The sequence below is a fragment of the Amphiprion ocellaris genome, chromosome 4, assembly GCF_022539595.1.
Source record: "Amphiprion ocellaris isolate individual 3 ecotype Okinawa chromosome 4, ASM2253959v1, whole genome shotgun sequence".
NCBI classification, from domain to species: domain Eukaryota; kingdom Metazoa; phylum Chordata; class Actinopteri; family Pomacentridae; genus Amphiprion; species Amphiprion ocellaris.
The window spans coordinates 38,888,196-38,901,401 of record NC_072769.1 but is presented as its reverse complement, the minus strand read 5'-3'; the positions used below and the strand labels follow the sequence as shown (position 1 = coordinate 38,901,401).

Sequence of the window (13,206 nt, the reverse complement as noted above, 5' to 3'; positions counted from 1 at the left end):
AGCCCATAAAGTTTAGGCAACTTTATGGGTTAATTCTCATCCTCTTCTAATTCAGTGCACTGCTTCGACCTATATTTTTAAATAGCCTGACTTAGTTTTCTTGCACATAATACACCTCTTTGACCCCATGCAGCACTCTTCTCAGTTTTTGCAGTCAGTGTTTTAATGTTTTGGATTTTTCTCTAAACATTTGTGTAGAAGGGGCTGGAAGTAGAAAACCTACTCTACTTTTCATTAACTCTCTTAGTTTTGCTTGAGTTGTCTTATGTATTAAATTAATAAATGCTGATTATTGTCCATTATTATTATTATTATTATTATTATTATTAGTAGTAGTAGTAGTAGTAGTAGTAGTAGTAGTAGTAGTAGTAGTAGTAGTAGTAGTAGTAGTAGTAGTAATAGTAATAGTAGTAGTAGTATTGCTGTTTTAGCCAGGTAGGAACTTTGGTGCCTCTTCGATTGTTGTCCAGCCGAGCGCTTTCAACCGACGCACACGCGGAGCTCAGTGGTTGTTGATGAACTCACATGTTGCTGTTGGGCAGAAAGAGAACATTCCTCCACATGTAGCTGGCAGACTAACGGAACAACACAGTATTTAACCGGGATGTCGGCGTCGTTGATCAGAAGAGGCCTGGAGCTGCTGAGCGACGACATTAAAGGTCAGATTAGCCTCTTAGCTTGCAGCCGGCTAACATTAGCATTAGCTCCGACCGGCGTTGTCCATTTTTAGTGTTATTAAATCGTTACTGTTGAGCACAAATTGGAGGAAAGAGAGAGAGAAAGAAAAGAAGTTTCCTGTAAGAATGTATAATATTTTTTGATAACTGAACGCACAAAATGAAATTATTGTACTGTAATTTTGTAACCGAAATAAACCATTCAGGTGTCGTTCAACATGTTCAAAATTAATGGCCCAACATTCTTAAATTCGCTGTTGTGGAGTTAAAACCAACAGACTACATGGTTTAATTGGACTAAATGTTGTTATGAAGCACATTATACTACACCGGCCAGTTACCCACAACATAAAGTACCATATTACCTTGTTTTCAGCTGACATTATCTTCTCTGTCATCCTTCCAGATGTCAGTAAAGGGAAGCAGAAGAAGAAGCAGCAGACTCCCAGTTCAGCCACAGTGATGGAGCTGGTGAGCACCAAGCGGCAGGGAGTCACCAAGCAGGTGAAGAGGCTGCAGGGCCGCCTCGGTCCCGGGAAGAGCAAAGCCACTGTCAAAGACAAGAGGATCAAATCTGCAGTGGGTCAGTCGACTGGTTGCATTTCACACTGTCGTTCAATATACCAGGTGGCTGGTGTGTTCTCTCCATCCACCGGAAACCTTTTTTTTAAAAAAATTCTTTATTTTACCAGGTAAGACCAGTTGAGAACAATTTCTCATTTGCAATGATGACCTGGCAAAAGGCCCCAGCAGGAAGAAAGCTAACAAATAAACAATACATCTACAAAAAAAGGACACACAAGTGTTTAAACAGAGATTAAAAATACCCCAAATTAATGTTAGCAATTCAGTGAAACATTCAGCATGTGCAGCGGTCAGCTAGGGTCTGCTGCAGCTTCTGTTTAAAGATGTAAGGTGATGGAAGTGATGACAGTTTCAGAGATTTTTGGAGGGAATTCCAATCGATTGCTGCAGCAAAGCAAAAGGAATTCTGGCCAAAGACAGTGAGAACCTTGGGGACAGAGAGTGTTATGAGATCACTGGACCTCAGGTGGTCGTTGTTACGGGAGGGATGTAGGAGGATGGAGAGGTACTGAGGTGTCTTCTCTGATAGGGTCTGGTACATGAGTAGAAACCAGTGCTGGAGTGGCCTGGTGTAAAGGGAGGACCAACCCACCAGTTTGTAAAGGTCACAATGGTGGGTGGAGAAAGATGCACTGGTGGCAAGGAGGATGGCTGAATGATGGAGAACATCAAGCCTGTTAAGGGCACAATTAGGGGCCATTTTATAGATGACATCGCCATAGTCGAACATGGGAAGGATGGTCATCTTCTGAACATGTCCTGAAAGTTTGAAGACGGTAGGACTTATACTTCATGAGATACGGATATCTGAAAGTGGCATTTCGTTCAATTTCCAATTCACGCGACATTTATTGAAGATTTCTATTGGGTAAAAAAATTAAGGAAATGGTGAAATTTCAGCTAAAACAAATGGCATATGTCAGTTTCAGATGCTAAAGATCGTTCCTACAAAGTTTCAACAGATTCTGAGATGTTTCAGCAACCGCCTTCGCTTAGTTGACACAAACTGACCCAGAGTGATAGCCTAATTCCAGTTCTTCTGTTGTCTAGTACTCAGGTGATGTAACGTGATCTGATGGTGCTTGTTTTGCTTTGCAACATCTGCTATACCTTCTTGCTCTACATATCTCTTTCTCCTTTGGTGCTATTTGTAGAGGAGTTCAGGAAGAAACAGGGGAAGAGCCAATTGAGTGCTAACCTCAAGTACTTCATGGGAACTGGCTTCAAAGCAACAGATTCTGATACACTGAAGGTAAGAAAGACTAATAACACACCTACTGTTGTTGAAGTTTGTCACTACTACAGTGCATTTGTAGCTGTGTTATTTGGCACTAGACTTACTAGTGCTTACAATTTTCAGTTTAAAATTCATAGTACTACTATTAAACTATTAAATACAATGATTTAAGAGGGATCTGAGCACACGATCACAGAAAGACAAGGACTGACAGTGGCTACTTTTCTACACCGGGTTTCTGGGATATCTCAGCCCACCACTGACAGACTGGTTTAATCATAAGTAGTCCAGAAGTTCCAGTGAAGAGAAGTTTATTACTTAAGGAAGCCTCTACAGATTGTGTAGAAAGATGCCTTTGTTTGTCTGGTTTCTGAAAGGTAGAGAAATAAACAACGTAAGAATCAATGGAAGCAACTAAATGTTAGATTTCCTAAACAGTTTCCCCTCCATGCATAACATCGGCACAAGGTGGGACTGAGAGACACACTGGTACCAGATAAGAGCAAATGAATCCCCTATTCTTCAGATCAGGCAGGATTCAACAATACAATTTCAGCTATCTAACTTACCAGTAATATAATGTGCCTACAGTGGGTAAAATAGAAAGACAGAAATACAATCAATTTGAATGTAAAGCCAGAAACAGCTCACAGTTTCCTTAGAGTGAATATGATTCCAGTAGAACAGGGTTCCACATACAAAGTGAAGAAAGTCATCCTGGCTGCAGTTACAAGACTCACTATAGCAGACATGACAAAGTAGGAATTATCATCACAAAAGACTTGAAATATATGAAATAAGTAATTACAGTTGCATTCATTGGACAGACAACAGAGAACATAAAGTATATAACATTCATTTTGGGATTAGAACAAAGGGGAAATTAACTCTGTTGAACGGTATCTTCATGCACTGAAATGGTGAATTGTAACATACCACTCTGAGAGAGGTGGGGTGCAATAGTGCAAATGTACTGGCCTTTTAAAACAGACCTGATTGAATTACCAACAAGAGTTTTATGTCTCATGATTCATGTGTGATTCTTCATATTTCTAATAGTTTATCATTTGGATTTGCTGGAGTTGTACTTTATAGAGAAAACAAATCTGTGAACAAAAGCAGAATCTTAGATGTTCTTCTGGGTTCCTCATTATTTTTGTCTTGTGGATAACCAACATAGATTCACAGCTAATGTCATCATGAATTTTGCCAAACTACCTCTATTATCTGCAAATGAGTTTGTTCTAAAGTGGTGACTTGATTTCTGTCTGTCCGTCTGTTAGATTGTGAATCAACTCCCAGGAAGACAGTCCAGAAATCGCCCAGACAGACCTGCCAAGAAGGCGAAGGAGACACAGTCTTTGTTCACTGAGGAGGAGTTCCAGCAGTTCCAGAAGGAATACTTTGGCAGGACTGTCGAGGAGAAGAAATAAAGCACAGAGACGCAGCCAAGACACTGCAGCCACAGTTGAAGCTCCTGTTGTGGAGGTTTCAACTTATCAATACACACCATACAGTCAGGATTGTTGTTCCTTGGTTTTCCTTTAATGTGCACAAAATCGCTTTCCTGCAGCAGGAGAGACAGTCACTGTGATATACAAGATGTCAGAGGGAGAACCTGCCCAGTGAGGCAGGCAGCAGTGCTTCCTTGTTATCTCTAATACAGTGAATTTCCACTACTCACCAGGTCTGCTTTTTCTGGGTCAAAGTGGATCTAAGTATGTTCTGGAAGTTGGTTTCTCTTCATATGTACTGCAGACACATTCTCTTGCATACGGGAAATATGGAGTCTTCAGTGTTTTTCCTGCCAAAAGCTTCATCATGGCCAAAATGATTGGTTGAAATTCACTTCAAGAGGTATTTTTTGCAAAACTTACTGTAGATGCTTCAAATATGTGCATTCAGTAAAAGCAGGGCATACTTAAACAATGCAAACCTGATGTTGTAGTCATACTTATGTAATTTTATTGTCACACATTAAAATATTTTTGTCAAAAAAAGATGCAAAATTACAAGAAATTTATTGAATTTATCAAACTTCCTGTTTTCCTCTGGTTTTTCTATTGGTTGTTTTCCTCCAAATGTTTTCCTCCAAATGTTTTTATTGTTATTTGTATTCTCTGGGTGAGCAGAAGTTCAGACGTCATATTTTTTTCAATACAACGGAAATTAAAATGGTACATAATATTTTTGTTCAAGTTGAAATGACAGTCAATTCACACACAAGGATTTTAAAAAATAGACGTCTCTTTGTGAGTTGAACAATGATTGCAGCCAATTAGACTCAGAAAAACTGGTTTCACCTGTGAACAGTCACTGGAAGGTAAAATATTCAGTGTACATCACTGTGCATCGTATTGTAGAGATGTGAAACGGTGCATTCAGTGTGTGCTGCTTTCTAAGGACATCAGATTTGTTATCTGTGGAACGTGCAGTTGGCTGCAAAAGATCTTTTTCACTGCAACAATAGCAACAAGACAAACGCAGATGCCTGAACTGCAGTGAATGCATACCAGTTGAGCCACAACGTGTCAATCATTTTTACGTCTAACCCGTTCAGATTATGGGATGAGCTTTTGAAATTTGAAGAGCCAGTGAGAGTACAGCAAAGGAGAGTGATCGTAGAGCAACAACAGCAAGAGTTACACAATGCCACAGGTAAGAAATGGAATGAAACTAAATGTTATGCTTAGAGTATAAAAGTTTTAAGCTACAAAAATGTTTACTAAAAGGTGGCTATGCAGATTCCTTCTGATGGAGAATCATTTCATCAGAATCACAGAAAATAAACTACTTGTGGTGTTCAAGTAGGGAGACTTATTCTGAGATTTTCTGAAGGTGGTGGAATTAAATAAGCAGTATTGAACTGACATTTTTAAGACTCTTTCCAGAATAAAACTCTCACTGTAAACTGTTTGTGTGATTGTATATAATATGTTGTTGTTAAATTTCTTCTTTGAAAGGCTTTGTGAACCATAAACATGATCTTGCTCAGCTGCACTGAGGTGGTAAAAGACAGTTTTACACTGATATTTTCAAATCATAGCCAAGAAAACCAGTATGTTAGCAGCTAGATGTCAACAATGAAAGGTAAAATTATATTATGTATGTAATATTGTAATTTCAGTAAACTTCTGATTTACTAATTCTCTAAATTCGGAACATTTGAAAACATCTTTAACTGTGCTTAATAGTGTCACTTTATTATTTCCATTCCACTGACTGCATAGACATCTGAGGCCATCTTGAGATATTATTTCTGTATTAATAAGTATAATTCTATTCATAAACCTGCAGCATGAAGCCCTCAATAACTCCTAAGATTTATTATTAGAGCCTAAATTAACCAAGTATTCATAGCTATTACACTGGCTTGTTTATTTCATAGAAGATAACAGTTATGTAATTTCAGCACTATAAACACTTGTGCTTTGATATTGAATGTCTTTGACCATGTTTTAATGAATAAAATTAGCAGTAGCTGAGATTTCTGTTGAAAGTAAAAGTGAAAGCTGTAAAAGCTGCTGCAGAGATGGAGTCAGTTTGACGTGCTTGGCAAGTCAGACCAGACTCGTTCATGCTTCATTGGTCCTGAATTAAACCTGTGGAGGCCATGTCTGCTTTGATTAATATCACAGTCCAGATTAGGAATTTAGATTAGCAATGTTATGTCTCGATTATATTCACGATTTTGTCCCAACACAAAACAATAGCTGATAAGAATCTAAAGAGCAGTAGCTTTGAAATGTTTTGTTAATGACAGAAATTATTAAGTAGGAACAGTTAGAGCACAGGATTTGATCCAGTTAGAACCATATACTGTATATGCATACGTCTTAGATGAATCCTTAAAGTTCTAAAAACATGCATTAAAGTTGTACACTTCAGCTGTAAAATACTGATAACTGTCCACATAAGCAGCCTGTTCCTAATCAAGTCCTGCAAATGCGTCAACTTCTTTGTAATATGTTGCGCAACGTGCCATCAGATATTCCATTCAGATTTTGTGTTTGGATGCATTGAAGTGGTTGAGCTATATCCTTGTCTGCAGCCGAAGCCTCCTGTTCCCGTGCCAAGGACACACTTTTATCGTCCGGTTAAAACGGAGGACGACGAGCCGGTAAAATGTAGTCCCACTCCTCGGTCACCCTCCAAATCTCCAGAGGTTTGTGTTTAAAAAGCTGCACTTGTGTCAGAGTGTGAGTCTTAAACCGGAGTTCAGCATTCTGCACGGTGACTCAATGTTTTGTTTCCCATCTGAACTCAGAGCGGTTTGGGTCGCTCAGCTCCACCACCGGTGCCACCAAAGAAGGTGACTGTTAAAAAGAGGCCGGGAGGAAGTGAAACTGGCATTGACGTAGTGGAAATAGTAAAGGTACCACTGTTCTATGTTCTTTTTACATCATCTTCCCTTTCAAAATCTGCTAATATGGCAAAAGCAGTTGAAGCTAATGAGAGATTTCCCATCATATTTTGTCAAAGCACCCAGCCTTGACCTCAGTTATTATTAGTACGAGTGAACATAGGGGACTTTGCCTCTGGAAACTCCAGCAGCAACATTTAATGTTCATGTAGCGTTTGTCCATCAACTAATCAGCTCACTAGTAGGCAGATGTGAACAAACTTTTAGTTACAGAAGCCACAACATGTGGGATTTCTAATATTTTCCAAGAATAATATCCTAGGTCTAATGTTTAGGTGGTAAAAGCACTAAACTTCTCAATTACATGATAGAACGACACTCCATCTAAAGCACAGTTTCTGCACTTTGGATCAAGTGGATCAGGGAACACATTCATACCAGCTGTAAAGGAGAAAACCCCTGACTGAGTTTTGAAAGGTTCCATGAATAGCAGTAAATGTGTAATAGAAATGTAAAATTGATGCAAGATCAAACATGAGGAGATCATGCAGACAGGCAAGGCATTCAAAGAATGAAAATAAGACAGCATATCTCTGTCATCAAAATCAAACTATTCACGATGACAAATACAAACACTGCTCACACACACTTGACAAGTTTAACAGTAACCTGATAAACTGGATTGTCACATGTTTTCTCAGACGGTGGTCAAACAACCATCTAAAGATGACTGCAAGGAACAACCTCCTCTGCCGCCTGTGGAGCTGCTGAAACAGGAGCTTGAACATGGCTATGAAAGCCTGGTAATCATTTACAACCATTACTGGACCTAATTACACCAACGCAGTACGGCCACTGTAGGTAAAAACAGTAGAATGCAGAACTGGGGGGAGTGGGTGAGAAAAAACCCACAAAATTTCCAAGATCTAAGTGTGTACAGTGGTAAATTTACAAGTCAGAAATGGAGAAGTTTACAGGGAAAAACACTCAAAGAATTTCTGAGAGTGCATTTTCTCTGAGAATAAGAGATGCAAATTTATGACAAAAAAACCCCTGAAAAAATAGGTTACTGTTTCGTTTGTTTTTGTTTGAACCCCATCATTTCATTTTACAAAGTCGAATCATATCTCACCCATTTCTGCCATTCATCTCTTATGGCTTCAGTTTCTTGTTGGACTTCATGTTCCAAATAGCATGAGGCCCTTTATTGTCCTGATGCTGCGCTCTTGCAGCACTTTGAGGACTGATTCATTTGATGATCTACTGTATTTCGTCCTGCTGGACCACAAATCCCAAATGAATTACTTGAAGGTAAAATCAGCAACATCCTTGTATTTGTCCATTTAGATCCATTGCCTTTTGTAAGTTCTGATCACCTCATTCAAATCAGGATGAGGTTTTCATCTGAATAGACCCAGGTTATGTCAGTGTCTTCTCAGTGCTTATAATACGGTGATTCTGGCTAAAAAACATAACAATTTTCTTATTGCTAAATCTGATTGCAAAGTATATTTTAATTGTTATTCACTGCAGGCATGTTGCATCATGGCAAGCAGTGCTGTCCCTCAAACATTTGCAGTCTTAATTATAGAGAATTTGTTGTTTTTTCTCTCTTGTAAAGTGACTTTATGATTTTTTTACACTTTTTTCTTGTAAATTGACAACGTTAATCTCAAAATTCTGAGTTATTGTTTTTTTTTAAATCCCATTATTATTATTATTATTATTATTACTATTATTACCCCACTTCCCCCAAGGATTTTTTTTTATTCTTTTAAACCTACAGTGGCCCTAATATGCCATCATGCTGAATTGATATCAATGATTGGCTAGTATTTTAGTGTGTTAAAACCTGCTTTCATTAATCAGGATGCCAACGCTCTTGCCACTTGCAACAATGAATACACATGTGAGTGAAACGCCACACTGAGAAGATTTCTTTCTGACGATGTTGTGATGCGATGTCTGGTTGTTGCTGATCTGCAGTTTCATTGACTTACAGCCTGGAATACTCTGGCCAAAGACCTCAAACGTAGACGGGCGACAGATGCAGAGTAAGTAGATTATTACATCTTTCTGTGTGGCGGGTACAGTGGTGCTTCGTTAACATGCTGACCATTCTAACATGCTATGTTAAGCAGGTATACCATGACATCATAATATGCTAACAATTGCTGATTAGCATGGTACTACTAACATACAGCACAGCTGTGGCTGAAGGGAATGCCATGGATTCTCACAAAGCTGTATGTAAACATGGACAACTCCTCCATGAAGTCGTCCTTAGGTTTTCTGAACAGCAGTTTTGAAGCCCAGTCTGGTGCTTCCGGACGTCAAATCTTGGCAGTGCCTGACAAACTAATCAGAAATGAGCAAAGAGGTGGAACGTCTCTGGACCAAGGACTGCACAATGACATGACCCACCTGTATGCTAAAATGGAGGCCTTAATACAATTCAAAAGGACGAGTCACATAAATATTCACCCATCATACCAGTATCATGAATGGGAAAATTAGTATTGAAGACCAAAATCTTTTTTGTAGTGTGCTGTTAACATGTTTTTTTATGCTGTAAAATTAGGCATTTTAACATGGGGGCCTATAGAGATTGGACTCCATTTCAAAGCAGCCTCAAGTGGCCATTTGAGGAACTGCAGTTTTTGCCACTTCCACATTTGCTTTATTTTTTGCCCCAGAAGTTGAGTAATATGTCTGCAGCAGAGGAGGCTGCATTTACAGGACTACAGTTATAGGAGCCTTGTTTGACATTAGCACCACTTGTTTACTCCAAAGGGATGTAGTGTTTGTAGTCCACAAAAACTTACAAAATAGAAACTATGTACAGCTTTGAGTTGAATAAGCCTTTAAATCCATAACTTGTCAGTTAGAGAGTATGTTTTGGGAGGAAAAAAACAAGTATTTGGGATGGTCAGGAGGTTGCAGTTTAGAGTATTTCCAAACGTCTAATCCTGTTGCAGCAGTGAATGAAAAAACTAATCATGGAGGTGCTAGAGGAAAAGTTTCAGCATCACCAAAGTCATTAAGATATAGGCTCTGGGCACCGTGGTCATTTGCATCTGCTTTCATGGTGATCCATACATTTCAGTCTGGGCAAAGTGGCGGATCGACAGACTGACAACACCAACAGTCCTGATGTCCAATAAGGGCTTATTTGTTAGTTAATAGTGTGATACTTCTTTTGAAATCCACATTAATGTTCAGCCTGATAGATGATGTGTCTCACTGATCCAAAGCACACAGAATGACTCGACCTAAATTTGTCTCTTCTAATACATTCCAGGATCATCATGGTTAAAGCTGAGCAGCTCTCTAACACTATCCAGGTTTACATCAAAAAGATGTCTGAATGTGATGAAACCCTGAAACAACACATTCACGAGCTGCGCTGCGTTGCTGACAACTTAGACAAGGTAACAAGACCACACATGAAAATAAAAGGCCCTGCATTACTAAATGATACTCAGTTTTATAACTTGAATTATTACTAGCTGTAAATGAAATGCAGTATGTAAAGGCTAAGCCTCTCAAGTTTTAGACTCTACTACTACTTTAATTTAACTTTCATTAAAAGTACTTTTTGTTCGGGTTAGTAGGAGAGTTAAACTCTATATAAAAATTAAATGAATGTAAAACTATCTTCATTGGTTTCTTTTTTCATTTAAGGTTTCAAAGGGGACAAAGATTGCTGGCATCACAGGAGGAGCTACAACTGTAGCAGGAGGTGTGGCGGCAGCTGCTGGTGTGATTCTGTCTCCGTTCACTCTGGGAGCCTCGCTGGCACTAACTGCAGTCGGAGTCGGGGTGGCTGCAGCCGGCGGCGTCACTGGTGCATCTGCAGCCATCGCAAACAAGGTGACCAGATCTGACACAAATTTAAAATACTAAACTTGAAGTAGGGGTTTAAAAATGTAGTAAAGATTTCATGTTAACAATACGCGTTATAATACTGTAAATAATCCAGCGCCAATAATATATTTGGTCGACACTCGAACACAGTAAGTGATGGTAATGCTCGCTGCCAGCTGCCCCATAAAATGTTAAACAAACAAACAAACAACAACAGTAAAAACGAGGCAGACACAGTAGTCAGCACCCTGCTTCCCACAAGATGTTTCAGTTGACATTGTATTGCAGGCAGTTATTCGGCTGTGAGAATCTTTCATCAGCCTTTTTACTATTAAGAGAAATTCTTCTTTATTTACTTTGCTGTACTAGAATTTAAAGAATAATTTATTTGACAAAAAAGGATAAAAACACAACAACCAAAGTTAGAGATGAATATTAATTTTTAAAAATCTGCAGATATTGTGATAATATCTTTGTAATAAATTATTTTAGCAGCAATAATCATGTAGATGTAGTGAAAGTCTGAATTTAAACCGTTGTTTGTGCATGTTGAGCAGATTGTCTGGCTCTTTAAAAATGTTCTTCAATCTTATTTCCATTTGTTTTTAAAGTACTTTTTGCCATTTCTCTCTTAAAACGTTCTTGTATTTTATTGATTGTATTCTGCTATACATATTACAGATTTGAAGGCAGCGTAAAGCACATTCTGGGAACATGTAATGGGATGTAGAAGATTTCTTTTTTTTTTTAAATCACCTTGTCTTACTTCAGGGTGCTCAAGTGACAGAACGTCATGCTCACAACATTTACTTAGATAAGTATGCACTCCATGAGGAAAACAGATGAGAACACTGAACACAAAAAGAAAATGTATTTATAGTGCCTGTATAATATAGTAAGTGTGTTTAAAATAGAAGTATTTCAGACAAAGATGCCAAAAAAAATCTGCCTTTATATAAAGCACAAAGAAAACATTGTTACCAGTGTGACATTTCCATCAAGATTGTTTCATTTCTCTATAACCGTAATTTTATGGTACATAATTCTAAAACAAAAAAATGCTATAACCCTGAAAAGTACACAATCTTAGCTTTCACTTTCAGGCCATCATCTGCCTAAAGTTGCAGCCTAACACATCATGAAATTTGTCCTCCCAGGTGAACATGACGCAGGACAAAAAGAAAATCGACAAGACCTTGCACGGCTACGAGAAGCTCATCATAGAGATTCAGGCCTGCCTGAAGTTCATCAGTGAGGGCATGGAGCAACTGAGGTCGCACGGTCTGTCTGCCCTGAGTGAAACCAAAATGGATTCAATGAGGGGCACCAAGGTGGTGCAGCTGGCTGCCACAGGAGGGGCAAGTGCCTTGGCCTTGGAGGCAAACAGTAAAGCATCTGGACTGATACAAGGCTTCGCCCTCGGGATGGATTTCTTCTTCGTCCAAGAAAAAGATGGGCCAAAGGTGAAGAAGGGCCTCGAGTCAAAGTTTGCAAAGAAAATCCGCAGGCTGGCAGAGGATCTCGAGATGGGATTGGATGAGCTCATCAAAATCAAAGACATGTTCAGTGAGCATTGTTAAGAAGTGTGATGTTTTTTCTTTCACTTGAAGATCTTTTGTCTGATTTTATGCATTTAGTTGTTACTACAGGCTTTGGTTTGATAATAAATAATAATAATAAATTTTATTTATAAAGCGCTTTTCCAAAAACTCAAAGACGCTGGGTTTGATACGGGGTATTGCTACACGGAGCAGGTCAAAACATATTTTTGTAGCTTTAGTGCTAGATTTAACAGTTTGCTTTGGATGGATGTAATAATTATGAATACAGTGTGTAACTGATTGTGTTTACCTCTCCCGCTTTAAATATTTGAACTTCTTAGTCGCATTGCATAATGCTTGTGTCAAGATACTTTCCTAATCAAAACAATGGATCTAGTAAAATGTCCAATTCACACTCTGTTAATCATGTATTCATCTGAAAGTCTGAAAATAAACCACTGAAGAGCTGAAGCCGACCACCAGGGGGCAGTGAAGTTCCAAACTCTGTGACCTACAGACGAGTTCATCAAGTTTAACCACCATCTGCAATGACTGTACTGGAAACTTACACACTGGCAATGCGGAAATCAGCAACCAACACAGGAACAAGATACGTAGTGAAGGAGAGAGGCCACGAACAAAGAAAAGCCCTGGAAATACAACAGATATCAACACGCAGCTCTTATTGTGTATAACACCTAGATAATTAGTTAGGTTGGAACTTAATGTGGACAATTTAAGGACAAGGCAGCCGATGGAAAAAAAAAATCTGTAAAAATCCAGACTACGACTGAGTTACTGAGATTGTTGGTATGAATAAATAAATAACAAAGGTTTGGTCAAGGTAAATTTGAGACATATGCAACAGGACGCGCTGGACATTCAAAATATAGCACTGATTTAACATTTAAAGTATTTCGCAACAAATGAGAAAAT

General features: G+C 38.7%; 2 protein-coding genes across 2 annotated transcripts; both read left to right on the top strand.

Annotated features, from left to right (window-relative positions):
* Positions 1-469: 469 nt before the first annotated feature.
* On the top strand, positions 470-4,536 carry rps19bp1 (ribosomal protein S19 binding protein 1). The gene is made up of 4 exons (XM_023287395.3): positions 470-659; positions 1,084-1,260; positions 2,417-2,514; positions 3,783-4,536. Exons 1-4 carry the CDS (start codon positions 605-607, stop codon positions 3,930-3,932), a joined length of 480 nt encoding a protein of 159 aa, XP_023143163.1. The 5' UTR covers positions 470-604; the 3' UTR covers positions 3,933-4,536.
* A 328-nt stretch (positions 4,537-4,864) lies between these two features.
* On the top strand, positions 4,865-12,752 carry LOC111579886 (apolipoprotein L3-like). The gene is made up of 9 exons (XM_023287397.3): positions 4,865-5,157; positions 6,551-6,664; positions 6,767-6,874; positions 7,564-7,665; positions 8,732-8,771; positions 8,865-8,916; positions 10,164-10,293; positions 10,547-10,735; positions 11,887-12,752. Exons 1-9 carry the CDS (start codon positions 5,149-5,151, stop codon positions 12,307-12,309), a joined length of 1,167 nt encoding a protein of 388 aa, XP_023143165.2. The 5' UTR covers positions 4,865-5,148; the 3' UTR covers positions 12,310-12,752.
* The last annotated feature ends 454 nt before the right edge of the window (positions 12,753-13,206 follow it).

Bases quoted from the DNA above. Each gene is read 5' to 3' on its own strand.
- rps19bp1 (XM_023287395.3), top strand. From the start codon at position 605: ATGTCGGCGTCGTTGATCAGAAGAGGCCTGGAGCTGCTGAGCGACGAC. The intron at 1,261-2,416 runs GTCAGTCGACTG...TGCTATTTGTAG, and splicing joins GAGGATCAAATCTGCAGTGG to AGGAGTTCAGGAAGAAACAG. The intron at 2,515-3,782 runs GTAAGAAAGACT...TCCGTCTGTTAG, and splicing joins CAGATTCTGATACACTGAAG to ATTGTGAATCAACTCCCAGG.
- LOC111579886 (XM_023287397.3), top strand. The intron at 7,666-8,731 runs GTAATCATTTAC...TTCATTAATCAG, and splicing joins AACATGGCTATGAAAGCCTG to GATGCCAACGCTCTTGCCAC. The intron at 10,736-11,886 runs GTGACCAGATCT...TTGTCCTCCCAG, and splicing joins CTGCAGCCATCGCAAACAAG to GTGAACATGACGCAGGACAA.